Source organism: Oryctolagus cuniculus, chromosome 10 (genome assembly GCF_964237555.1).
Source record: "Oryctolagus cuniculus chromosome 10, mOryCun1.1, whole genome shotgun sequence".
In the NCBI taxonomy this organism is placed as follows: Eukaryota; Metazoa; Chordata; class Mammalia; order Lagomorpha; family Leporidae; genus Oryctolagus; species Oryctolagus cuniculus.
The window spans coordinates 110613515-110640955 of record NC_091441.1 but is presented as its reverse complement, the minus strand read 5'-3'; the positions used below and the strand labels follow the sequence as shown (position 1 = coordinate 110640955).

At 52.4% G+C, this 27441-nt stretch overlaps 1 protein-coding gene and 1 long non-coding RNA gene across 5 annotated transcripts in view; one reads left to right on the top strand and one right to left on the bottom strand.

The window, feature by feature from the left end:
• KBTBD12 (kelch repeat and BTB domain containing 12) overlaps positions 1-6177 on the bottom strand; it is a 63799-nt gene extending 57622 nt beyond the window's left edge. For 2 of the 4 annotated variants that reach the window (XM_008260323.4, XM_002713083.5), the window contains exon 1: positions 5597-5772. Coding sequence is in view for 1 of the 4 variants with exons in the window: in XM_002713083.5 (XP_002713129.3) it covers positions 5597-5608 (12 nt within the window). In the remaining 3 variants the exon portion in view is untranslated. Of the gene's footprint in view, positions 1-5596; positions 5773-6022 lie in introns of those variants that run through there. The other 2 variants (XM_008260321.3, XM_070051012.1) reach the window with 2 other exon arrangements.
• The window catches only part of LOC127492357 (uncharacterized), a 103820-nt gene extending 78425 nt beyond the window's left edge, over positions 1-25395 (top strand). Inside the window, exon 3 of the long non-coding RNA XR_007921695.2 lies at positions 25267-25395. This is a non-coding gene — a long non-coding RNA (uncharacterized lncRNA). The remainder of the gene's footprint in view (positions 1-25266) is intronic.
• The last annotated feature ends 2046 nt before the right edge of the window (positions 25396-27441 follow it).

The window sequence follows — 27441 nt, the reverse complement described above, 5'->3', positions numbered from 1 at the left end:
CAGGCAGTGGTGAAGGCTGCAGTAATGGGGTTCCTGGCACTCGGTTGGGAGACCTGCATGGCATTCCCAGCTCCGGGCCTCGCAGGCTCCCGGGGAGTACACCTGTGGATGGGAGCATTGTCTGTGTCTCTCTATTCCTCTCATATTTTTAAAATCCTTACTTGTGGAAGTGGTATATGCAGGAAAATTGAGAAAAGTTGCCTAAGTTAATTATAATTATATGAGGGTCCTTCAAAAAGTTTGTGGAACAAGTGAAATTAAAAGGTGTGTTTATTTTGGTGCAAAAATTTTTTTTGAAATCTATGCATAGTTTTCTCCTAACACATTTTCCACGAGATTTCTAAAGGTGTCTAATGCGGTATCATTTTTGTGAAACTCTTAGATTTCTATTATACACTGTCAAGTAGGAGAGCCATAGAAGCCTCAACTTATCCTCATTTCTCCTTGGTAAAAGGCAACAGTCACACTCGTTTGTCTTCTGAGTTTCTCTTCTTAAATGGCTTTTACAGGTGACGGAACTCAGTCTTGAACCCAATGCCGTTTGACTCAAGGTCGGCCCTGGCAACCACCTGCTGAAGTGCAAGGGCAGGAAACCGTAAATCTTGCAGGCTCTGAGCCCTGTAGTCCCTGCCGCCGCCACCCAACACTGCTGTCGCACACGCAACATGTAGACAAAGAGGCCTGGCTATGTTCCAGTCAGATGTGTGCGGGTGTTGAGACTTGCCATTTCAGGTCTCTTCACATGTCAGAGTCTCACGTCTCAGAAAAGACGGTTCTTGATTTTAAAATCCACTTGCCATTACAAAAGCCATTCTTGGGTCATCGACTATACAAGAATAGCAGGTTGCCAACTCCAGTTCTGATGTCATAAATAAATCCATCTTCTACATCACAAGCGGGACAGCATCCCATGTGGGCGCTGGATCTCCACCTCTGCCGAAACCCAGGTGAAGAGTTCTGAGAGGAGAATGGTGCTACTTCACTGAGGGCATCTGGTTGTCTGCAGATCTGCAGACCAATTTCTTGAATAAATACTTTGATGTATTTTCTCTCTTTCTCTCTCTCTCTTTCTCTCTAACATTGACTTCGATAAGCAACAGAAAGTAGAACTTCTAAAAAATAATTCATTCTCAAGATTATCTATTACATAATTTTAATGGCACAAACACTTAACTAAGTATCTTTTTCTTCCAGTGGCCTTTTGTACAACCCCCGAGGCTACTCTAACTGCTGTGGGTTTACAGAGCAAAGGGATCTGTTCATGAAAGTCCTGAGAAAATATCTAGGCACTGAAGCGAGCACCACACTTAAAAACCACTTGCAGCACTGTTTCTTGTAGTGTAAGGTGCACAGAAGACGCTGGCCTGGCAGCTGGGGATTTTGCAGGGACCTAGCCCTGGGTTTGAATTCCGGGTCAGCCAATTACTTATTGTAATCTTAAAATTATATAACCTTTCTCAACCTTGGTTTATTCATCTATAAAATGGAAACAACATATGTAAATAATGAGACTAGTCCTTGGTATCCACATGTGCAATAAAGAAATAATAAATAAATAGTTCACAGGTCTGTAGCACAGGGTAGCTCCAAGGATTGGAAACATGGAGTTTTGGGTTGGGTTGCTGAGTTTGAATCCCTCTTGTACTATCTGGCAATCTGAACTTTAACTTCCACTATCCTCACCTGGGATTCATTTTCTAAAATTAGCTATTTAACTTGAAAGGCAGAGAGAGAAGTGTGTGTGAGAGGGGGGCGGATTTGTTGCATCTTCTGCTGGTTCACTCCCCAAATGCCCAAAACAGCCAGGGCTGGGCCAGGCGGAAGCCGGGGGCTCGGAACTCAATCCAGGTCTCCCACGTGGGTGGCAGAGGTACAGCTACTTGAGCCGTCACTGTGTCTTCCGGGGTGTGCATTAGCAGGAAGCTGGGACTTGAACCAGGCACTCAGTATGGGGCACAGGCGTCCCAAGCAGCATCTTTGCTGCTATGCCTGGCTGGGATTCATTTTGAGGATTACGTGAGAAGAATTGGCAGAACTAAATAAGGCCATGAAGGTACAATATGTAGTTCTCTCTGTAGAGCTGAAGCAGCCCGTCACCTGTACAAACACGTGTCATGTAAAAATATTTCGGTACATACACAAATCACCGGCTGCAGACGCAGCTCGGAGATGAAGAAAGCTGACAACAACTGTTTTTCTTGCAATGAGGCCGGGAGTACTTTCTACTTTCATCAGCAAAACAAAATGTATAAATGTTCTCAGTGCTATCAATGGGAAGTGATTCTCTGCTCCAATTTATACAAGACTGAACTGGTGCCTTCATAATATCAGGACCCATAATAATGAAGAAAAATGAGTAGCAGGGATAAATATAAATCATGAGAATAAAGCCCAATTACTTCGCAAATCCCAAGTGCGGTTGGACCCATGTCCATGATACTCAGCTTTGAGAAGTGAACTTCTATACATTTTATTGTGCAAAAATTTCAGTTTCCTTAAACCACTCATGTTTTGCTTTGATGATGTTTAATCTTATTGTCTTTACTCTGGCCACTTTTTCTAGACAATGACTGACACAGGAATATGCTTTTCCATAAAAGCTGTGTTTCATTAGTTTGAATTCATAGCACTGTAATAGCAAAAATTTGGAAATAACCTCAATATCCATTAATGGGAGGACAAACAGACTGTGGCGTGTTTGTGCGCCCAAGAGCCCAGGGCACAGCAGAACTGAATGGAAACTGTGTTTCAACATGAGTGGGTCCCACAGACAGGACGTGTGGTAGACTAGACACAGGCGGTGCCATACAGAGTGAACAGCTGATCCACTCTGACAATGCAGATAGAAACCCTTGGGCAGTCAGCAGAGGGATGGGGGAGCTTTTTGTATGCTTTCTGGAGCTTTTGTTAGGTTGGGGATTATGTTTTAATAAGTTTAAAAAATGATTTGTTAAGAATGCGTACTGTGGTGGAGGACCATGAAGAGAAGTGGCAGGGGTGGACCTTGTCTTTGGGATGGCAGTGGCCTTAGGGGACAGGCGGGGGGACGGCATGCAAGCTGGTGGGTGACGAGGGGCTTCACCTGTGTAACACAGGAGTCCAGCACATTCCGTCTCACTCCTTATGCTGGGGTGCATGTGTTAAACACTGCACAAAGTGAGCTAAAAGTAGGAGACCATATTAACACTAAAGTCTTTCAAAGTTTCTGAAGACCTAACTCACATTGAAAACCATGTCTGTGCATTACCTAACAGGCATATCAGATATATATATATATATATATATATATTCCAATGAATATATAGCCAATGAATAAAACATATATCTGATATATATAATATATGAATAATATATAATGTATATATTCCAATGACTAAAAGATATCTCTGATAGAGGTATCTGTTTATCCGTCTATGCATGGAGAGAGAGAGAGAACATGCATTCTGAATTTGTGTTTTAGCACGCTGCAGTGTCGGCAGCCACGTGATGAGTGACGGGATGATACAGAGACTTCCACCCCCTTATTCAGTGTGCAGGGGAGCTGCCTTGGACCCTCGCTCATTCGTAATTTCCCTGGCATCAGCGTGTGTGAGGAGAGGCAGGCGCTGTTCCCGCCCCTGTTTGGGTGGGAGAAGGAGTTTCTGGATCCCTGACGGGCGTGCACTTGCTCCCACAGAGGTGAGCAGTGTGGGGACAGGGGTCACCGTGGCGATAGAGCGGATCCACACCATAGCCTTGGTTTCTTTTGGGAAAAACCGAAGACTGGAGAACTGGGGCAGGACTCCAAAATTCCAGTGACTTTGCCTAGCAAGCCAAGGACCATGAACATTCTAGATCAGACAGTGTCCTAGCCAGAGAACAAAGCCCTCTTATAAGCTGGTGATTGCCGTGGGCCACATGATTACTCCACATTTTGAAAAACACTGTGCCTCTTTCCAACCCTCTACCCAGACTCCAGGAGACCGCACCATCCGGCACCTCTGCCCTCTCCTGTCTCCTCTCCCGGCCTGTCTGTTTTCAGCTGGGCCACTAGTGAATCTGACGCCCATCCACCTGCTGTTCTCTGTCAGAATGTCCCTCTTCCCCATGCACGTGGAAACCACAACTTGGCCTACCAATCTGCCAGCCTGGTCTGATAAGAATGATACCTGCGGGTGCGTGCTGTGGCACAGAGGGTAAAGCTAAGACTTGAGACACCTGCATCCCATCTAAGAATGCCTGGTTCGAGTCCCTGCTACTCTACACTTGCAATCCAGCTTCCTGCTAGTGTGCTGGGGGGGAGGGCAGTAGGTGATGGCCCAAACACTTGGGTCCCTGCCACCCACATGGGAGACCCAGATGGAGCTCCTGGCTTCCTCCTGGCCTAGTCTCAGCTACTGAGGACATTTAGGGAATGAATCAGTAGATGGAAGATCAATATTTCTCTTTCTCCTTCACTTTCCATCAACTGCCTTTTAAAGAAATAACTTTTTTTTTTTTTAAAGAATGATACCTGGCACATAAGAGATGCTCAGTATGGTTTGTTCAATTATATTAAGGCTTTGTTTAGTCCTAAATTACAAATTCATAACTTTTTCCCCATGTTGGTCTAACATAAACTTAATAAAGCAGTATCCTGAAGATTATTCCTCTGCATAGGAAAGTGATGTTTAATGCTCCAAGTTGCTCATCTTTGGGCCAAGTCTAATGAATCATCCCGTCATTCCCTTGCCTGCAGCTGGGTGCAGTAGGATACACCCACCTGCCTCTCCTGCCCTACACAGGAACTCCCAGACCTCAGCCCTCCCCTGCTGTCTGGGCGTTAGCCTTTGTCCTCAGGGAGCACGGGAAGCCCCCGGCCTGTTTCTGCTTCCCTCACGCCAGAGCTCATGAGCTGGCTGCCCCGATGGTTCTTTCTTTTCTCTTTATATTTTTAATTATTTGAAAGGCAGAGTTACAGAGACAGGGAGGGAGAGAGAGAGATCTTCCATCCTCTGGTTCACTCCCCAAATGGCTGCAATGGCTCAGGTGGGAGCCAGGAGCCGGGAGCTTCATACAGGTCTCCACGTGGGTGCAGGGGTCCAAGGACCTGAGCCATCTGCTGCTGCTTTCCCAGGCCCATTAAGCAGGGAGTTGGATGGGAAGTGGAGCAGCTGGGACTCCCACCAGTGCCTGTATGAGATGCTGGTGCTGCAGGCTTAACCTATTACCTATGCCACAGCAAAGGCCCCAGAGGGTTTTTTTTTTTTTTCCTTTTTCTTTTCTGGTCAGTTATTTGTCACTATGCAAAGCTGAAACATTCCAGCATTTGTGATTCATAAGCTGTTGTTTCTCCCACCCCTACCCCCACCCCACCCCCACCCCCACCTGCAATCCCTGCAGGTGAGTTTCCAAGCCCTCCTGGACCCCCTGCATCCCACCCTCAGCAGGTTCCAGGGTCATCATCCTGCTCCAGTCCTGTCTTTGCAGATGCTGGTAGGAGATGGCTCTGCGGACAGCCGCCCCCCCACCCCCCAGGTAGCCCCCAGGCTTTCCCCTGGGGTGGCAGACTGCGGAAGCACTCAAGCACTCATCCCCGGCTGGCAGTCCTCCTCCCTCCCCCGCCCTTCAAGCTCACGATGTTTTGCATTCTCGCAGGCTTTCCACTTTGAAAGTGCTCCGAGACGCCTTACAGCTCATTAGTTCCTCTCCACATCCTGCGGGGAACTGCAGGGCAATTATGTTCCCGGCTTTACAGTGGAGAGTTGCCCAGGGAGACGTCCCGTGTTTACTGAACTTAAAGGAACCGTTTTTTAACTGCCAGGCCCCCTTGCGGGTTCCAGGAAGACGCCAGGAACAGGAAGGCAGCAGTGTCTCCACCTTTGAGAGGGGACAGGTGTCCGGAGCTTGCCACAGGGAGGAGGGGACCCGAGGGAGGGAGGAAGCGCCTCTGACGCCCGCGGCCTCCCCAGGGGAGCGCCTTTGGACACCAGGGACAGGAGGTGGCCCGGGCACGGGCTCAGGGGCTGGGAGGGCGCGGGTATCGGCCCGGGCCCCTACTTACAGTGCTCCGCCCCGGCTTGAGGTGCGGCCCTACTCGCTCCACAGGGCTGCCCACGATGGCGCCGCCGGGCGCTCAAGGCCAGGTAGGGCGCAGGCCTGCTGACCACACTGCCCAATATGGGCCTGTGCCGCCGAACGATATAAATAGACCTTGCGGGGAGGGCTGAGGCCGCGGCCTGGAGGGAGGGCGCCGACGTAGCCGCGCAGGCGACAGGTGCACCCTCCAGCCTGGACCGCACTGCTGGTTCCCACGGCAGCTCAGCTATTCTGCACTGGCCCTCGTTCCTCGGGCTGGACATGCTGCAAGAGAAAACTTGGAAGCCGGATTTTGAAAACGACAAGTTGCCCATGTATTGTTATTTTTGATTGCAGACACAGCCAAAATCATACTGTGCGTGTGGCCCCGTGGAACGTGGCCCTCGGGTGGGATTGCCGGATAAACAGGGGCACTTGCCTGGGTGCATGTTTGGGTGGGTGTGGGACCAGTGTTTGTGTGTCGCTCGGTGATTGGGCGATGAGCTCCAGGCTTCTTGCTGTTCTGGCTTTATCTGGCTTTTTTATTCAGGGCACCAGCCACCCCTGGCAACCCCACAGAAGCCCTTAACTTGTGGTTTTTGCCCCAGGCCTCTGCAGTGTTAGGTAAGCTAGTTGAAAGCAGAACAAAACCAAATCGGCTTCAGCGCCAGGGGCACATTTATTATGTTAACACCTCTGCAGGTCTGAATGGAGAATGAGCCAGGCTGGATTACCTGCAGGTGTGAGCAGGGCTGCTTCTCCTGGGGTTCAGCTCGTCTTCAGCTGCGGGCCCCCTCCTCCATCCTCAGCGGCGCCAGGACCCTGGTGCTGTCCCTCCCACAGCGCCACTAACCTCTGTCCCCACTTCCTTTTTATTACTGTTATGGTGGTCAAGTATATGTAGCATGAAATTCAGCATTAATCATCTTGGAGCATCCAGTGCATTGCCTTTATTAACAGTGCTGTGCGGCCATCACCACGATCCAGACCCTGTAGTTTTTCCTCATCCCCGAAAGAATCCCACACCCATTAAACAAGAGCTTCCTGGCCCTTCCTCCTGCCAGCATCCGGGAACCTGGGCTCCACCCTGTTTCTAAGTGTGCTGACCCCAGGCACCTTATGAAGGCAGAGCACGTGGTTCTGGTCCCTCTGTGAGCACCAGGTCCTCGGGGTTCACTCGGATTGTAGCAGGCGTCAGAACTGCCTTCCTCTTTGAAGGCTGAACGTGTTCACATGTACACATATATAACATAGGAAGCCATCTGTGCTTTTTCCATGATGCGTGTTTTCCATGAACTTCTTGAAGACCCCCCTCATGTGCATGAATTTCACAATTTTTAAATTGTTTTATTTATTTGAGAGGCAATGAGAGAGGCTGGTCACTCCCTGAGTAGCCACAATGGCTGGAGCTCAGATGATGTCAGTGCAGGAGCTTCTCTGGGTCTCCCATGTGGGTGCAGGGCCCCAAGGACTTGGGTCATCTTCCACTGCTTTCCCAGGCCATAGCAGAGAGTTGGATCTGAAGAGGAGCAGCTGGGACTCGAACCTGCGCCCACATGTTATGCTAGTACATTAGGCAGAGACTTAGGCTACTATACCATAGCAGCGGCCCCGAATTTCACAATTTTTGTACCAAAATAAATGTCTCCCAGCTCCATTTTCCAAGAGCTTTTGAAAGTACCCTTATATATCAATATATGTGTGATTCCATATGTGTGTGCCCTGTATGGATGCGTATAGCACATTGGAAGCAGCGAATCCCATTTTGGAAAGTGGGGGCCCCCTTGGCTGTTGGAGGTTTGCGCGTCAGTGAGGCACCCTCCCAGCGTTTGTATTCACGCACAGGCACTGAGGTGAGTGCTGTCTCCATTTCCACAGCCTTGCCTTGCTCTGCACCCGTTTTGATCCCTCTACTGTTTCCCAGAGTCTGTGGGAAGCTAAGGAGTCTAAGGAGTGTCCTCCGCCTGCCGGCACGGCCCCGCCCCACCCCGTTTCCTGTTTGGCGGCTTCATTTCACCTTTCTCCTTTGCATCAGGAGGAAGTAGGACATGAAGGCAAGAGCCAGGGCGTGGAGTCTGGACGCTAATTTACATCCTGGGCTTGGTCACTGTGTGACTTGGGTTAATTATTAAAATATCCAGTTGCCAAGTGATTAATGAAGTATTGCTCTTCATCAAAGAGAATTCTTTAGCGGAAAGTGGGACTAGGGGACTTGACCTTGATTTCCAAAAATGGGTTGGCAGGCCTGATGCACGTGTCTCTCTGTATATGCGTCTTTGTGTGGGAGAGAGAAGGATCAGATTCGGCAAAGGTGAGCCCCTGTGGGAGGTGGGACTTGTAGCAGCCACCACACCCTGCTTTCCCTCCTTGCTGGCAGCTTTGGTCTGAAGGGCTCAGAGCCTTGTTGCTGGTGTGTCTCCTGGTGCTCACCTGGGAAGCCCCTCTCGCTGCCCTCTGCAGATACCTGACACGTTTCCCTTCCACGTCTCGGAGGCCCACACGTGTGCCTAGCTCAGGTCCCCAGGAGAACAGATGGCGAGGGAATGCTGAGGGAAGTGGGGGGGGTCTCGGGGCTGAGCAGGTGTGTGACAAGGACGGGGGTGGGGGGTGGGGGACTGGGGCAGGGCAGCAGGTGTCCTGGCCCAGCTTTGCTCCCTGAGGCCTGGTGGCCTGGAGTGAACAGGCAGGTGGTAATGGGTCTCTTCTGCATGCAAGTTATTAAGAGGATGAAATCGGAGAGTTAGCGGTGTAAAGGTGCTTTCATGAACCAGAGAGGAGCACCAAGTCGTTTTCTTCTGACAGCGCATGTGTCACTCAATGGGAACTCCTTTCTCCAAAGATCCTGAATATGGGGCAGAAAGCCATCCCCTACTGCCAGTCTCTACTTCCTACAGTCGGTCGTGAGGCAAGATATGGGCCTTTGGAGGCTCCTCCCTGTGAGAATCCATCTCAGGAAGCGTGGAGGATGGAGTTACCTGTCTGCCAAGGCACTCGGTTCTCACCTCCCTGGTGATGCAGCCGTGCTCAGCCAGCCATCCTGAGGGTATTCGAGGCCGCACTCAACTTCATCCAGTAGGTAGGGATTCTTTAAAAGTCGAGAAGCCTGCAGGAAGCCCGATTGCTCTGAACATTTCAAGATTATTTCATTTTCCTCAGCAAATGAATCCCTCAAACCCTAAGCATATGAGTATTCAAAACTGATTTAAAGAATTTTAAATTAATTTATTATTCTATTTTATGTATTTGAAAGGAAGCGAGAGACCTTCAGTTCTCTGGGTCACTCCCCAAATGCCTGTGGCAGGGACTCAAGTGCTTCAGCCGTCACCCTCTGCCTCCCAGGGGGTGCGTGAGCAGGAAGCTACTACCTGGAGTGGAGCCAGGACTTGCACTCCAGTGTGGGATGCAGGTGCCAATGCCCATCCCTCAGATAAGAGTCCACACAGTTTCTTAACTCAGGCCTGACTGATGGCTATTGTTTGTTGCATAATTAAGCCATGCCCAGTGATCTTAGGTGTGAGATAAGTAACATAAGCTTGGCTGCTCTAACAGAGAATTCGAATGAGTTTCCTAACCCAGAGGGCGGTGACTTTTCTCTTGCACAACTGCAGGTGTGGCTCCGGTGTCATTGGCCCAGACTTCTTCCCTGTTCTTGTCCGCCCCGTGTGTTCTTGTCGCTGGATTTTACCCTTGCCCACATGCTCCAAGATGGCTCCCCACTGCCTTCAGCCAGGGGGAAGGGGGAAGGAGAAGACAGACCCTTTCCTTTAGGGACACACTGTAGGTCCCCCGCATTGCTCCTGCTAGTAGACCATTGCCTGTAACTGAGTCACATGGCCAAACCTTGCTATAAAGCTGTGGGGCTGGGAAATGGAGTCTCTCTTGGGTGACCAGTGTTGTTGTATTCAGAAAAAGGGGAGCAGGAGGCCGGTGCCACGGCTCACTAGGCTAATCCTCTGCCTGTGGCACTGACACGCCGGGTTGTAGTCCCAGTCGGGGTGCCGGATTCTGTCCCAGTTGCTCCTCTTCCAGTCCAGCTCTCTGCTGTGGCCCAGGAAGGCAGTGGAGGATGGCCCAAGTACTTGCGCCCTGCACCCCATGGGAGACCAGGAGAAGCACCTGGCTCCTAGCTTCAGATCAGCGTGGTGCAGCGGCCACTGGGGGGTGAACCAATGGAAAAGGAAGACCTTCCTCTCTCTCTCTCACTCTCACTGTCCACTCTGCCTGTCAAAAAAAAATTTTTTTAAAAAGGGGGGGAGCAGGATGTTATGACATAGCTAGCGATCTTTGGCACATGTGCTCTCTGTAGATTCATTTGTCTCACCTTTCATAAAACCTTGCACGTCCTTATAGCCCTTGGGCAGGTTTAGAGTTGTATGGGTTCATGGCGCTGTATGTGCAGAAGTGCTTCTCTTAAGTTGCACGTGTTGGGAGGGCAGGGACTGTGTCTGCTCACCCTCTGTCTCCAGAGTCTAGGATGGTGCCTGACACATAGTAGGTGTTCAATGAATTGTTTAGAGTAAATGAATGAGCATCGTCAGGGAGCTTCCCATTTTCTTCCACATCCAGCTCCGCCGTCACCTCTTCTTTCGGCCTTTGGGGAGCAGGTCTCCAGCAGAATTCCTGCGGCCCTCCTGCTCAGCCCGGCTGCCAGGAGATAGCCTGGGCCCATTGCATTACAGAGGTAAAGGGTCTGCTGCCTGGCCAGGTGGTGAGCTTCCCCAGGTCAGAGAGCAGTCCCACTCATCCTGCATCCCCAGGGATCAGCACCCAGGAGGGCTGCTATGGCTCCAATGTCTCTTGCGAAAGCTTCATGTTGGAATTTAATTGCCACTGTGACAGTGTTGGGAAGTGGGACCCTTCAGAGGTGACAGGCTGGGGAGAGCACGGCCCTCGTGGATGCCTTGATGATAATGGGAGGCGTTAGTTATCCCAGGAGTGCGCTCCTGAGTTCACCCTGCCTGTCTGCCACTCTGCCCTGCTACGAAGCAGCAGGAAGGCCCTCACCAGGTGCAGGCCCTCGATCCTGGGCATCCCAGCCTCCAAACCATGAGAAATACATTTCTTTTCTTTATCATTGCCCAGTCTAGGCTGTCTTGTTGTAGCAGCAGAAAACAGACTTAGATGGGGCCACCTGCTGAATGCAGTTGTGTTTGAGAGCAAAGGGCTTTGGTGCGGAATCAGCGGGAGCTTCTGCTTTCCCATAATATGCTCTTGCCCACCGCTGCTCATCACAGCTCCTCTCCCAGAGTGCTCTGCTGCTGTCGTGCCCCAGCTAGTTCCTTCCACCTGCGAGAGCTCAGCGCAAGCAGAGACCCTCACACTGTATTGCATAAGAGAGGTTGTGGCGACGAAGCACAAGGCCCACCAGTGCAAACGTGTGACCCTGTTTCTCCCCGAACACCCACTTGAACTCTGGGTTCCTTTTCCATTACCAGACTCCCTTGGCATTGGCATTGGCATTGGAAGGGCAGTGCCTCCCTCTCCATCTATTCATTCCTCTAGTGACTCAACAGCTCTCTACTGAGCATCAATACTGTGCCGGCAACAGCTAGACGGTGCTGACAACAGCTGTGCATCAAGAGGATGTGGTCCCTTGGAGGATACCATTCGGCAAGGGGACAGAGGATCAGTCCAATTCTCATTTGCTTGCAGAAATAGAAACATTTTCCTGACCTTAAAAAAATCTCACTTTCCAGTTCCCTCGGCTGCTCAAGCAGTGACTTCCTCTCATCATTTCTCTTCAGTGCCAAAATTTAAGGCACATGATGTGTGCACAGTGTGGTGAGTCTCCTGACCACCCATGCCCTCTCTGCCCCTGCACTTACCGCTCTGTAAGAATTGCTCTTGGCCGGCACTGCGGCTCACTAGGCTAATCCTCTGCCTTGCGGCACTGGCACACCGGGTTGTAGTCCCGGTCGGGGTGCCAGATTCTGTCCTGGTTGCCCCTCTTCCAGGCCAGCTCTCTGCTGTGGCCAGGGAGTGCAGTGGAGGATGACCCAAGTACTTGGGCCCTGCACCCCATGGGAGACCAGGAGAAGCACCTGGCTCCTGCCTTTGGATCAGCGCGGTGCGCCGGCCGCGGCAGCCATTGGAGGGTGAACCAACGGCAAAGGAAGACCTTTCTCTCTCTCTCTCTCTCTCTCTCACTGTCCACTCTGCCTGTCAAAAAAAAAAAAAAAATTGCTCTTGGTGGCTATAAATGGCCCAGCCAAACCAGTGCCCTCTTCTCAAGCTTGTTACCAGAGGTCCTCCTTTCCATCTTACAGCTGTTACATTTCTTACCTGACAGTGAGGTCAGGTTATACCTTTAGCCTGGATGATTTGAGAGATTTATTCTTCTCCCCCCCCCCCAAAAAAAAAGATCCTGTAAAATAAATGTGGATGTGAAGCAATATTTTAAAACTTTTTAAACTGCAAAATAAATAATACAACTGATAAAAATCCATGCCATTCAAAAGCGCATACAATGAAGAGTGTACTCCAATTCGACAAGCTCCCAGCTCCTCATATCCAGAGGGATTCTGGTTGCTTTCTTGGGTCTCCTTCTAGAAATAGTCTGTGGAATTCATGCCTTGAGGTCATACAGTGCTTTGTATTTGACTGAGAAGGGGAACAGGACAATCAGCAGTTTATTTAGGAGCTTGATGCTGCAGTGTTGGGATAGAGTCAAAGGTGCGCAAGGAGGCGTCTTTCAGAGAGAAAGAAGACATCCCATAGATCAGACCTGGATGACAGAAGAGGGTAGAGATCAAAGACAGCTACAGGGTCATCAGTCTTCAACCAGGCAGCCTGGAAGAATAAAGCTATCAGTGATGGACATAGGCCCGAGGCGGAGCTCCTGTTTTAGACTTTGTGAGTCTGAGATGATGTAGGATGATTGGGCAGTGGAAGGAACCTGACACGGAGGCAGAACACCTGTCTGAAGTCTGAACCCCTTCACGAACTACCTGACTTGGAGTAGAAGCAGCTTTGGCCTCAGTTCCTTCTACAAAGTCTTATTGAATGCCTACTTTGCGTCAAGCACTGCCCAGGTTCCAGTGATACAGCAGCAGAAGAAATCTTGTGCCCTGTGGAGCTTGTGTCCTAGTGGCAGAGAAGCTGCAAAGGAGATTATACTGTGTGCCCAAGCAGCAGCAGTGCTTGGGAGAATGACGACACAGGACGAGGGGCCAGGTGGAGCAATACCACAGCGGAGGCAATCAGAGAAGGCCCCTCTGTGGAGGGAAGCTGATGGACAGGAGGGATTTACAGGGTCCCAAAGGACTATTATGGCCACTTCTGCTGTTCGGTCTGTGATTCTAAGTGAAGAAATGCCTTAGCAACTTGAAAATAAAGTTGTGGGGAACAGGTGTAAGGCCAGGAGAGGTACTGAGATTTGACAAGCTGCCATCATGCTGGGGCGCTGAACGGCTGCGTGGATGGGAGGCTAGAAGCCGTGAGATGAGAGGCGAAGCTGTGTTAGGAAAGCCAGGACCAACACAGACGGTGGACGGAGGCGCTCACAAAGCTGGGGAGAAGGAGCAGCGAGAGAAAGCAGAGACCGTGAGAATGTTCTGCCTGAGGACGATAGAAAGAGACTGGCCGTGGTAGCAGATACCCAGAGGGGAGGAAGAGGTAGTGGAGAGGGTCCGGTTTTGCAGAGAGGCTGAGCAATGGGACGAAGCCCCAGGGTGTGACTCAGAACTCGCCGACTAGGGGTCATCTCAGTGGCGAGGTCGGGACCGGAGGGTGAATCTCCGGGAGCAGAGAAGAAAGGCAGCGTAGACTTAGGCCACGGGGTAAACAAGCCTCAACATTGCATGGTTCACAAGCTGACATTTAATCTTTCACGGAGGCACCAGCCTCAGGAAGGCGCTCAGCTCCTCCAGGAAGTCCCTTCAGAGGTCCTGATGTCCCTGCCAAGGTCCCCTGGCCAGCCAGTGAGAGGTTTGTGTGGGTCAGGCATAGATGAGATGTGGACACCTCCTTCCTCTGGCCACATCTAGCTGCAAGGAAGGCTGGATTTTGGTGGAGACGGGATGCCAGCACCTGTGGAGGTGGGACCGTCAGCCCTTGTGATGTTTGGAGAAAGGAGTCCTGAGTTAGAGCAGTTTGGGAAATGCTGCGTTCCACATCCCTTGTTGCAGGATCAGGATGCGGCAGTAAAGGTCCTGGTGAATCGCACAGTTAATGCTAATGGTTAAAATAGGCCCACACCGCTCCATGCTGGAGACCAGAGTGGCTGCCAGGGAACAGGTGTGTTCCAGAGGCCGGCAGTCTTGGGCACAAGGTGGACTTCTGCAGTCTCACCAGCGCTTTCCCCAATCTGCAAGTGAGCAGGACCCTTAAAGGAGACAGGGCCTTCGGGGGAGGTTAGGGAAGGTCGTCAGCCGGGTTTCTTGGTTGCTTCTGGAAGTCATCCTGATGCCACTTTGTCGGGACTTCTTTGATACACGGCCTTGGCTGTTAGGGACGGGTAGTCGTGCACTCCTTCCTCATCTGAGGTTAGCCCCTGAAATTCTTAGGCCACTGCCCATCGAACAAACCTCGTGTAGTTGCAGGAGTAGCAGTTGGCTGTCGTTAAGCAGAAGGTGGAGAGGAAGATGCACTGTGTTTGCAGGTGCAGGATTGTGCCCGCCCAGCAGGGCGCAAGGTCAGAACGTGCAGGGGAAGAGGGAGCTGATGCAATACGGTTGCCAAGAGAGACGAAGCGTTTCCTGGACGTTCTGGACTTTGGGGCCTCTCCGTTTCTGATGTGACGGTGGATCTCACGTGGACTGCGATCCCGGGGGCACACCTGGGAAAGCCCGCGAGGCCACGTTAGGACAGAAGGTTTACATCCATCTGAAGACAGAAACCGTGACAGCCATGGCAAGGGCGAGATTCCCAACCCTGCAGGAGAACAGAGCAAGCAACGCCTGCCGGGAAGGGAGATGGAGCGAAATAAAGGGGTTTGTGAGGACCACGCTGGCTGCTGGTGGGGGGCGGGGAGGAGGAGAATCTCTCGGATGACTGTGTCTCTTCCCTCAGCTCGTGTGAAGAACAGGAAACGGGTGGAAACCTCCTGAAGATGTTTTATAAATGAGCACTCAATGAGATCAGTGAATTAGTAAATCCCCATGTCCCCGACCCGAGCAACACAGCCGCAAAAGACAGGACGGCTTGGATGTGCCCGGCATCCCACCCAGCAGGGGGCGGCGCCTGCGATTAGTGGCTCACGTGGGGCTCCTCCTGGTTTGCATAATGCCTTTTGCTCCTGCTCTCATTCACTCCTCACCCTACACTGGAGGAGGCCAGGCCTCGGGATGGTGCATGGGGCATGGCAGCAGGGCACAGCCCAGCGCCTGGCCGCCCTCGCCTGTGCTGTCTCCCTGCCTCTTGATGCGCTCCCCAGACGGGCTCTGTGTGGCCTCCATCACGCTCTGCTTCCCAGAGGGGGCTGTCTTGCCTCCTGCTAGGACCTGCCCAGGTGAGGGCTGGCTTGTGTCTCCCCAGATCCAGACATTGAGCCCTAGCCCCAAGCCCTCAGCCCTCGTTGGAGTTGTGCAGCTGCGATTGAGCCCAAATGGAAGCATTGTGAGTAGTGGTGCTACAGAAAGGGGAAGTTGGAGACCGGCACACAGCTGGGAAGAATGCCAGCCAGGGAGACCTGGTCCCCGTCACTGTCCTCAGAGGGAGCCATCCCTGCGCACTCCTTGACCTTGGGCTCAGCCTGCAGAGCTGTGAGACATCCGTTTCTGTTAAGTCACCCCGCCCAGTTTGTGGTTCTTTGATAGGGCAGCCAAGGCAAAGCAAGACACCGCCACCTTCAAGTCTGCGCTCGCATGATCTGATCCAGGAGGACGGAGTTAGCAACCCAGTCAGCAACTTTGCTACATCAGGGTTCGTTGGGCTGATGATCACTTCTGTCACGTAGCTTAGAAAATAAGGTTAGTTTGGCCTTATTTGCATGCATTTATTTATTTACTGTAGGGTGATTCATGTTGACCTGTAGAGAGCTTCATGGTTTTTTCCCTATCCATTCCTTTGGTTATACATTCTGGAAATTTCCCAAGGATCAATTTCAAGTTTACCAATCTGTAGTAATCCTAATCTGTGTTTTATACATTGCAACAGTTGCCCACCTGGAGCCCATGTTGTTACTGATTGAGGTGGGGTCACCGTTCGATGTGTGTGAAGATGGATCTGGGACGTGGGTGTTTTGAGATGATCGAGCAGCGAACGAGACAGGAAGGTGACTCAGATCTGTCTCCCCGGTTTGGGACGTGGGGAAAGATCTGTGCATGAGGTAGGGGAAGCTGGTGTGCAGAAAGCCAGGCGAGGCAAGGTCTGACCGGAGTGGCTAGGAACCAGGCTGTTTGTGGTACGGTTTAGCAAGAGGGGTTCCAGCGCCAGCTTCCTCGGCCAGTGGATCCCTCACTGCCGAGAGGCCTCCAGCATCTGATCTCCTCGGTTCTGCTCTTAGATCTCTCCTTCCACGCATGCCTGGGTGGCGGCTTGCCGTGCAGGGCTCCGGCTTCCCTGTGCACATGCGTGACTACATCTTCAGCTTCCCTGAGTAAACAGGGGCCTCAAGACATGATTAGACCTATTGTTAGAGCATAAGGTGGGGGGCTTTCAGGGGAGGGATGGGGGCCTACAACAAGAGGCTTTTGAGATTCGGAGGCCAAGCAGAGACACGGGGTAGAGCCTCAGGCCGTCAGCGTGTTCAGCCCTGAGTCCCATCAGCGTGGCTCAGTGATCTCCTGCGGGGTCGCCCGTTCTGGGATGTGTGTCTCTCCTTTCACTTGAAGGAATTTCCAGCCACAAAAAGCTGTGGACTATCCCCGCAGTCTCCCACGTACCTTTTGTCTAGGTTAACTCGTAGAGCAGGCCTGGCTCTCCACGAGGTGTTCTGTGACAAAATTTTGGCCTCTCTTGCCCACTAAGGTCCCACCTGTTTTTCTCTGTTGAAGATAGTGCTTAAAACAAGGTTCTATGGAAGCCCAGGGCTCTGGCTGGGTGTGGTTTGAGGCTATCCCCTGAATCGTGGTCCTCAGCACAGCCGTGTTGACGTTGCGGGGAGGGCCTGGTGGGAGCCGGCTGGGTCACGTGCTGCCCTTGGGAAGCCTGAGAGCAGGTTGTTCTCAAAAGCGTGGCCTGGCCCCTGGCTTCCTGTCCCACACAAGGTCCCTTCCATGCACGCCCACTGTGGAGAAGCCATCTGCCCTGGAGGTCTTTATCAGAGGCCAAACAGATGGGACCGCCTCATCTGGGTTTTTCAGCCTCCAAAACTCTGAACTCAGTGAACTGATTTTCTCTACAAGTATCTAGCCTCAGGTTTTGAATTATAGCAACAGAAAATGAACTCATACACATGGTAATCGCACTCTGAACACAGAGGACAGCGGCAGCGACAGGAACAAAACCCTTTCGGCAGGGCTGGCTGTGGGGAGCCAACCTGTGCAGCACACCCACCTGGATCACTGCACCTGCCGCCCCCGACAGGGACCCACAATGCCTCTGGAACTTGGCGTGACGGCACCACCACTTACAACGGCTCTTCATGTCCATGACCATGGATCGTAACTTCTGGGGCCTGCGTGGAACCGAGCAGAGGAAACCAGAACTCACTCAGCTGTGTCTCACAGCTGGCCATTTGTTTTAGCAACCCGAACCATTACTGTGACGTGACGCTGGCATGTGCAGCTTTCTGAGAGAGTCTCAGGAACGGGATATCCTGGGCAGAAGGTGTGTGTCACGTCCATTGCCATCTCTTCCCCCGGTGGCCTGCACTGTAGGCTTGGGGAGTATTCGCCATCCTGCATCTTGGCCAACACCTGTTCATGGTCTTTTTCACCTGTGCTGTTCTGTTAGGCAAGAAATTGTGTTTTTTTTTTTTTTTTTTTTTTTTTTTTTTTCCCACTGCTTATCATTCCTGCAGTTGAACCTCTTTTAATATGGCTCTTCCGTGCATGTGTGCGCCGTCTTCCTGTTAGTCTGTTGCTCCTGCCTCAGGAGCATTGTGCTGCGATTCTTGCGGCTTTATCTCAGCATAAACACACACCCGGGGCAGTTTCTGATCTGTTTCAGAAGTTTCCTAGCTATCTTTAGGTATTTTTTGACTTCAGTTTTAGAATCGTTTAGCCTCATTTTATAGTTTCATCTCGAATTGTGGGTAAGTAACGTATTCCTATCATTTTGGGAGAACAGAATACTTGTCCGACACTGAGAGTCCATCTGTGGTCCAGACCACGCCTCCCCACTTGGGAGCCTGTCCTGTTGCTGGTTTGGTTTTTGCTTTGTGCCCTCTTGAGCGTTGCTTGCTCAGTGTGTGTTTCAGAGTTGTGTACTATCAGGAGGCGCTCTTCTCTCCCACTGTATTTTCTCACTGGCTAAGCACTGACTCGTTCATAGGGCTTGGTGCACACTGTAAGGTGGGCTGCCCTCATTGGCCCTGCTCTTGGACAAGGCCTTCTGAAGGTACAGGATCCTATAACCAGGCTGCTGTATGTCACATGCGTATGCCTTATTGCTTGAACGGGAATCCTGCTTCACATGTGGGTGCCTGATTCCTGGTGTGAGAATACCTACCATGGTGCTTAGGATGGGCCGCTGCCCACAGCTGAGTGCCTCCTGTGCGCCATCGCAGGGCCGTGCGCTGGGAGCAGGCAGCGCAGCAGACACAGGCCTGTGTCCTGCCCCATGGAGGACATTTCACCGCTCAGGCCTCCGTGGAGCTGTCTTGGCGCTCAGCCCATGTGGGCACAAGGTCATGCCTCTGGAGGGCCACTTGGGCTGGAGGCATTTTTCTTTTGTTTTTGCTTGTCTTGTATAACTCTAAATTAAGCGGGGTGCAATTGGGAACAGCCCAAGGGACACGTTGGTATCATTTCTTCCCCGGTATTCATGTATTCTGGTGCTATGTGGTTGGCTATGCTTGGCTCAGTGGTCCTCGGGTTTACTGGGAATTCACTGTGACCCTGACTTCTGCCATTTTGCACCTGTTTCACTCCACGTGAATATACGTGCAGCCTCCGTGCTGATCAGGCTGTGAGATGTGAGAACAGCTCCTCACCAAGAAGGGTTAAAGAGAGCAGAGTCCCAGCAGCCAGTGCCAAGACCCAGCATTCTTGGAACCATTCAGAACACGGCCATTAGTGCGGGCCCCGTTACCAGGTTCTGGTGGTCAAAGACCCAGTGTGCGGGTGAATAGCGAGATACCCACGGGTTCTTTTATGGACTTGTGAGACTCGGTGCCGCCAAAGAAGTGTTTCCACTGCGGTGATTTCTGACTTGCTTGGTGGCTGTCCACCACCCACCGCTTCCTGCCCCTGGCCTCATTGGATGCCCACAAGAGTGTGGAGCCATCAAAAGGGTGACCAACCACCGGGCAGTCAGCGTCGGACCAGGAAGGTGGGATTTTAAATACAACTGTGCAACTGACAGAATGATTCATTGCCTTGTAGGTCAGTGGAAAAGATCAGAGTTTCTCCAGCTGCGTTCCACGGGCTGATAGGAATCATACAAATGTCCCCGGCTCAGAAAGTTCTCAGGGCTCCAGGGCCAAATTGGCTTAGGAATCGCTGCATGCTAATTCCCCCTCTGAGAGCCGTACAATGTACATTAGCATATTAAAAGTTGTGAGAAGTACAGCAGCTAAGAGTCCAGTTTTAATTCTGCGAGTGATTAAGCGAGTTTATTAGTGTAAGGGACAAGTTTCTTTTAGGCCAAGCCGGTTCCCTTAACAGCAGTCCTGGAAGGGCTAGAAGGGGCTTCTGGGCATTTTACCTCTGCTTTGGTCAAGGGCTCCCAGCAGCCCAGTAAAACGTGTCAGTCTTGAATTATTAGCGCTGGATCTGAAATGAGATGCAATCAAACTAAAATGGTGGTGAGATATAATTTTGCTGATTTGTTCAAAAGGCCATTTGGTGTATCTAAATGCATTTATTTAATGTGTATTTAAATAGAACAAATGGCTTACCTTTTAATTCCCGGGGGCCCTTTGTCACTTTTAGAAAAGACGACCTCCTAATGCCTTCATTCGTGAATTTTTTCAAATAACAGGTATTAACGGACTCCCGCATCCACAGCTCTGCACTCAACCCAAGAGGAAACTGAGGAGATTTCAAAGTCTGGGAGTGGGAAAGAAAAGGAGAACTTGGGAAACACGAAAAGGCCACGCGCTCACGTGGCTCCTGGCCACTTGTGGGTGGAATTCCTCGCGTGGCTGTGGAGAAGTCCCAGCCTGAGCTGGCGAGGGCAGGGTCCCCACCAGGAAGTGCCATCTTGCCACCGCCCCCCCAAGCATGATTTAGCCACAGACACTGATATTCACAAGCCGAGAGGCCGTACCCAGTGTCAGCAGTGCCGCTGTGTAAAAACCACTTCAAAAGGCAAGTGCGGAGAACGCCGTGCCTGGCTGCCGCAGGGTTGGCTGGGGTTCCTCCGGCCTGGACCCCGTCGGCCGGCGCTGCTTCAGGCTGCAGATCCCGCTGAGCTGGGAAGCCTTTAGGCTCCTTGGACCAGTGGACTCAGCAGGAATGTTCTCGTGGAAATGGCAGCTGCGGCGATGGTTGATGTAACCATGCGAGGCCTCTCCAGCCTCTGCCTGCTGCTCATCTGCTCATGTCTCATGGACCAAAGCACATCCAGGGCCAGGGAGGTATAACCTCCGGGCTGGGTGGAAGTTACACAGCCCGGGTGTGGTGTCTGCTCCTGCAGCTACGGAGCCGGCCGGCTCAGGAGTACGGCGTGCAGCACGGTGCTGCAGAGGTGGGAGCCCCTCCAGGAGGTCTGAGCGGTTACTGGCTGTGAGGAAGTTCTTTCTGGACCCAGTGAGACCATCAAAAGAACAGCCCGGACATGGCGCTCAATTTTATGTGTTAACTTGACCGGGCTACAGGATGCCCAGAAGGCTGGTGATGGGTTGTTTCTGGGCGTGACTATGAGGGAGCTTCGGTGAGGGGGGAGGTCAGGATCTGAGGTGCTGGACTGAGCAGAGAAGACCCCCGCTTCCTGGTGCTGCTGAGCCGGAACCCGCCTGTCACAGGTCCCGATGAAGCAGAAGGGCAGAGGAAGGGCAGGTTTGCTCCTCTCCACCTGGGCCGCGCAACTTCTCCTGCCCTTGGATATCCGCGTCCTCAGGCCTTTGAACTTGACCGGGAGTGGCATCCGTGGCTGCCCTGGTTCTCGGGCCCTTGGGCTGCGACTTGCTGACACTGGCAGCTTTCCTGGTTCTCCAGGTGCAGGTGGTAGCATTTCTCGGCTTCCGCAGTGCTGTGAGCCAGCCCCCATAATGTCCTCTGTCACCTCTGTATCTGTCTCCCATTGCCTCTGTTTCTCTGCAGAGCCCTCATGCCCCAGGAGTCCCCTGTCCCCCGCTGGAGCCACAGACTCTGTGTCTGACTCGGAGACAGCTGAAGGGCAGGGCTGCGGCTGGTCCTGACAGTGCCTTCGTGCAAACGAGAAGGCAGGGTTCCCTCCCGCCACTGCCACCCCAGAGGATGAACTCTGACCCAGAGGTAATGGGAGCCCTCGGAAGAGGGCTGAATGCTGAGTACATCTGAGCACAAACCCGAAACAAAAGCAAAGAAGGGGAAGGATGGACGGAATGAAGCGTGGAGTGGACTCTCCATGACCCGTCTCCCACGCCGACGCCGGCCTTGGCCGGGGGCTCGTTTGGCCAATGGAACAATAGGAGAAGCAGTGCAAGCAGAGACTTGAAACGTGCCCGGGAGGGGGACTTGCCCTCTCTCGCTGCTGGAAGTTCTGCAGCCTGCGTGTGGACAAGCCCAGGCTGGCCAGCTGGGAGACGGAGACCCAGGCTTTGTGCCTCAGCTGACATGGACCTGGACCCGGGGAGGGGGGGTCTCCCAGGAGCAAGCCTGCCGCGGACTCCGTAGCCCCGACGTGGCCGCTCGCCCAGACCAGCAGCCCCTGCAGGAGATGAGGATGGTTTACTGCTTGAAGCCATTACAGTCGTGGGTGTTTTGTTAAACACAGGAAGACGCCTGACACGCAACGTCCGTGTTTCCGTCCTGGGAGGGATTTGGCGACACTTGTGGATTGCCGCATCGTTAGTACTGACAGATCATGTTCTCCTTGCGAAGGAAGAGGTAAAGCACAAATAGTACCAGGGACTAAAACTGGGGGTGACAGAGGGGCTGGGTATTGGGAGAGACAAAGCCTGTTCTCGGAAGGAAGCAGTGCGTGTTGGCCGAAGGAGGCAAAGATCCCAGCATGTAGGTACTTACAGATGGCCAGTAGAGCAGGGTGCAGGTCCTCCTCCACAGGCGAACTGCACCAGGAACTAAGGAGGACACAGCACACACATGCGTGTGCCCAGGTAAAGACTGTTTGATCGCCTCGGTCATAGGATCGCTGTCATTTTAGTCATCATACAGGAGAACGCCATGTAGACAATCAGGCGGTGACTTAGCATCCACGGTAAGACACGCCTCGATTTCCAAGGTGTGAAAATGTGATAGAAGTACAGTACCCAAGAAAAGGAAAGCGTACAAGCCAGGACAGAACTAGGACCAGCACTTACGTCACGCTGACAAATGTGGGTAGAACTTGCTCGTCAGAAGGAAAAGATTTTTCAGATTGAATCACCAAATAAAGTCGAAAAGCTGGAAGTAAAAAGATGGGTAAAGATATGCCTGCAACAAGGCAGTGTGTGTGTGTGCACACGTGTGTGTGTGCATGTGTGTGTATGTGTAGGGAACAGGATCTTAGTATTACACAAGGTAAAATTCAGGCCCAAAACTGCCGCCTTATATTGCCAGAGGATACAAGCCACCATAAAAATAGAGCAGGTGTAAGTGTCTGCATCAGATGCTACCCCAGCTCCTTGATTAGGCCTGTGCTCAGGGGAGGTGAAGAAGGACTCGGGTAGTGGTTAAGGTGCTGCTAGCGATGCCCACTTCCCATGTGGGAGTCGCTGGGTGTGAGTCCTGGCTCCGTCACAGTTCCAGCTTCCTGCTCGTGTGCACCCTGGGGAGCAGCGGGTGATGGCGGGAGTGCCTGGGCCTCTGCCACCCACGTGGGAGACCTGCAATGAGTTCTGGGCTCCTGGCTTTGGCCCAGCCGGTCCCAGTGGTGGATGGAAGGTGTCCTCTCTCTCTCTCTCTCTCTGCCTTTCAAATAATTAAAAAAAAAAAGAAGATGTAAAGAGAAACAGACAAAAACACACTGATAATGTGAGAGGTTTTCAGAAAGATCATGGAAGATGAGTATTATGAAAAACTATGAATTTCCTTTTTTTGCACCAAAATAGAGTTTCATTTTCCAGTAATCTTGACATATCTTTATAGAACTTAATTTGTCCATTTTACTCTAATATAGATAAAAATTATTATGTCAGCTCTATTAAGTATTTTATGGCTATCACAAACGAAGATCTAGCGCTGGTTCTGTCCTGGTTACTCCTCTTCTAGTCCAGCGCTCTGCTGTGGTCCGGGAGTGCAGTGGAGGATGGCCCAAGTGCTTGGGCCCTGCACCCACATGGGAGACCAGGAGGAAGCACCTGGCTCCTGGCTTCGGATTGGTGCAGCGCGCCAGCTGCAGCAGCCACTTGGGGGGTGAACCAACGGAAGGAAGACCTTTCTATCTTTCTCTCCACTGTCTAACTCTGCCTGTCAAAAAAAAAAAAAAAAAAAATCTAATGACAGTGAGGCAGTGCCCGGACACTGTGGGCTGTGTTTGCCAGTTGTTTTCTATACCCTGAACATCAGCCTTGACTAGGGAGAGCTGTTTCTGACCGTTCTTTCCTCGCGGTCCTTGACTAAAAGAATGGCAGTATCGGAACCAAATACATTAAGTTGCCTGGGAATTACATTCTGGGCAGCAGTGGGGAGGGACAAAATAACCAATTTCCAGGTCATTGTTTTGTTTCAGATGAGGGGATTGAGCCCCAGGTTGTCCATGATGAACCTGTGGTCACAAAACTAGGCAGGAGCAGGCCTGAGACGGGAACAGATGTTACTGCTGTCTAGGAAGAAAAAGGTCCCATAGCTTGCGGCACTGTGGGGAGCAACTCGGACTAGACTAAGTTACCGGAATTAAGACTTATTCTATGCATCTGCTCTCCCACAATATGGTGCTGGGAGAGGAGTAAACAGCTTCTACACAGCTGCCTCCAGTTCAACCAATAAACAGCAGGACCTGCTCCTGATTGGAGGAGAGCAGCGTACTCGGCGTGTGGGTAGCAGAGTTGGGATTGGCGGAAGAGGACTATAAAGGAAGAGAGAAACAACATGCACCAGGAACATCTAAGGGGAACATCTGGATAACATCTGAGCAGCCCCCGAGAGAGCCGGCCGGCGGTGTGCCGCTCCCCTGCAGAAGTGGGGAAAGTGGCAGGGGGAGCCGCCCTTCCACAGAGGTGGAAGGATCGGCAGCAAACTCGGGAAGGGCCAAGCAGACAAAAGAACAGTGCAGGGTCCTGTGTCGTTCCTCCACGAAGAGGGGGAGCGACACGGCACCATTAACCTGAGCATTCCCCAACCTTGCAGCCAAGCAGAGTTTAGGGAAAAGTTTCCAGCCGAAACATTTGATAGCTGTGCATCTATGAAGTGCTAGCCATAAATTTATAATTTCATGGGCCTGTAAGAGGCACCTCGTGGGAGTCACGACCTTTAGCGTTTTCTGCCTGTGAGTGGTGACCTCTGCAGCGTCATGTTCCTACGGAAGCAGACTCTCACTGGTTCTGCACCCTGGCCATGGGCCCCCTTTGCATTCACGGTTGCAGCTGTTTCGCTGACCTTACTTCCTCCCTGGGAATGCGCCCAGTCAGCTGTGGACAGCAGCACCCTCGAGACACGAATTCTTACAGTTGCGTACATTTATTTAAGGAGAACAATGCACACAGGGCCCCTCATGTTAAAAATCTCCCATACACGTGTTTCGAGGCCAGAGTGCAGCAAATTCCCCAAATGAAGCTTGTGGAAACACCCGCAGGCGTGCGTGGACTCCCTAAGCGGGCGGTCCCCGAGCCAGATGTGAAGTTAAAGCGCAGCGCGGCCTTCCAAGTTAAACACGTTCTCAAAAGCAGTAACCATGGCGGCTGGATCAGATCCCCGGCCCAGGAGGGAACCAGGGTGGCGCCTAAGCCTGGGCTGCGCGTGGAGGTCTGTTTGGATGAATGCGGCGAGATCTGGGTTGCATACGCTTGTTAACGAATATTTTCAGGCACCTGCAGTGTGCCCTGTACTTCATTCTTCTACGATGGATTGTTAACATTATTTATTGTCTCTTTCTTTTTCATAGATCATTTTTTGTGATAAGCCTTAAATCCTAATCTTGGCCAAATACAGAATGTTCTTGGAACCCTCCTGACTGCCTACCTGGAACATGGCTTCTTATTTTTATTTGTAACCCCAGCTGGAGAGGAGGAGGGGAAGGTAAGAGACTAATCTCTCTGCAGAATCCGTGTGTCGGGGCTTGTCGTCGTCACTCCTACTGGTGAGTAACGTGCTCCTAACTAGGACGTGGTGTCAGGATTGTCAAAGTACAAGCAAACAACATCAGATCTCTGATGTGTCGCACGCTTGACCCTTTACGAAATGCCCGTCTCTGTTTAGATGCATCACCCCGGTTTTCATTTTATTATGTAATGGTTGCGTATTCTGAGACACTTTTGAGCTTTTTCTGTCGCATTTCCCTTTCCTCGTGACAATGGCCATTTTGTGATTCCTGTGCCTGAGGAAGGGCACAGAATGGAAACGGTGGGTGAACTGAGCAGCGTCAGCCTCGCTGGGACCGCGAGACCCTGGCTGGTGGGAAGGAGGAGCAGGAGCCTGCACTACGGGACCTGCAGAGCTACAGCATGGCCCAGCCGGAGACGGGCAGTAACTGGGAGTGTGTTTTTAAAGATTTGTTTTATATATTTGAAAGGAAGAGTTAGAGAAAGAAGAGAGAGAGAGAGAGAGAGAGAGAGAGACAGAGAGAGAGAGACAGAGAGAGACAGAGAGATGTCTTCCATTTGCTGGTTCACTCCCTAAGTAGCTACAAGGGCCGGGGCTGGGCCATGCTGAAGCCAGGAGCCTGGAGCTTCATCTGGGTCTCCTGTATGGTTTCAGGGGCCCAAGGACTTGGGCCGTCTTCCGCTGCTTTTCCCAAGCCATTAGCAAGGAGCTGGATCAGAAGTGGAATAGCCGGGACTCACATGGGCGTCCAGTTGGGATGCCGGTGCTGCAGGCGGTGGCTTAGCGCAGCCTGGGAACCGTCACCTCTGCTTCTGTGAGGTCCGCCTTTCTGGAATCCCCACACAGGTGACACGGGACAACATTTCTCCTTGGTGATCCACGTGCCAGTGAACTCAGTCGAACTTTGCCCGGGTGCACACCGGGACCCACATGTCACACGGGACCCAGTACAGCGTGCAGTTAGGGCTTTTCTTCATGAGAGCACTTGCAGAAGCCTCAAGAAGATGAAAACCTTCAGGCAGCTCAGCTCGAGGGCCCTGCTCTTGACCTTCCCCGGGTGGGACTGCAGGGGACCACACTTCAGCGGCAGACGCCAGGGCCGGGTGCTGGGGCCGGCAGGATGCAGCAGGCCTGTGTGAGGAACCTGTGGACCCTCCTGCTGGGCCCTGCCGGCCGTGGCTCTCCTCCCGGGCAGTGGCTGGCCCCAGCTTCCTGGGGCTCACTCGCTGCAACAGCTTCTGGCTCCGTGTGGTCCCCACCGCTCCTGGCACTGGGGGTCGGTGGGGAGGCCACAGGGACTGGTTTGGGGGCTGGGCTGGGACTAGGGCCCTGTAACTCCTTCAGCTGGCCAGGTAGGGGAGAGTCAAGTGTGGGGACTCCATGGGGGGCTCCTGGAGGCCCTGCAGCAGCAGGGGCTGGGAGGCGGGAGGGGAAGACTTGCTCAAGACCTTTCTGGAGTTGGAGGGTACAGAAGAACTGCACAGCGAGGCTATCATGGGAGGCTAAGGCCGGGGGTGGCTCTCAGCGCTCTGGGAGACCAGCTACAGGGATGGGGCTGTGGCTGCGAGGGCCTGGCATCCACTCTGCCCCAGTGCCGGGCAGCACTGGGGTCTGGTCTCTGGGTCCCAGGGAACACCCAGGAGCCGCACAAAGGTGACCTCACTCTCCTTGGCAAGTTCCTGACAGGGTCCTCGGGTGCCCTGCCGGGGCCTCTCCCAGGCATCCATGGTGGGCAGCCAAGCAAGGAGCTCCCTCAGGGCTGGCCTGGCCGGACGCGGCAGCACGTAGCACCTGCACGGGACACTGTCCTGCAGCTCGGCTGTGTTCCTCCCACAGAGGGTCGGCGGCGTGGCCAGCATGGCAGACAGGATCATCCCCAGCCTCCAGCCTGTCAGCCTTAAAGACATCATAGTCCTGCTTGAGAAAGACTTTCGGGGTGTAGCACTCCTGGGTCCCGCAAAACCCTCTCACCAGTCTGCCCTTGGCCAGCGTAGCCCTAAGTCGGCCAGCTGGGCCT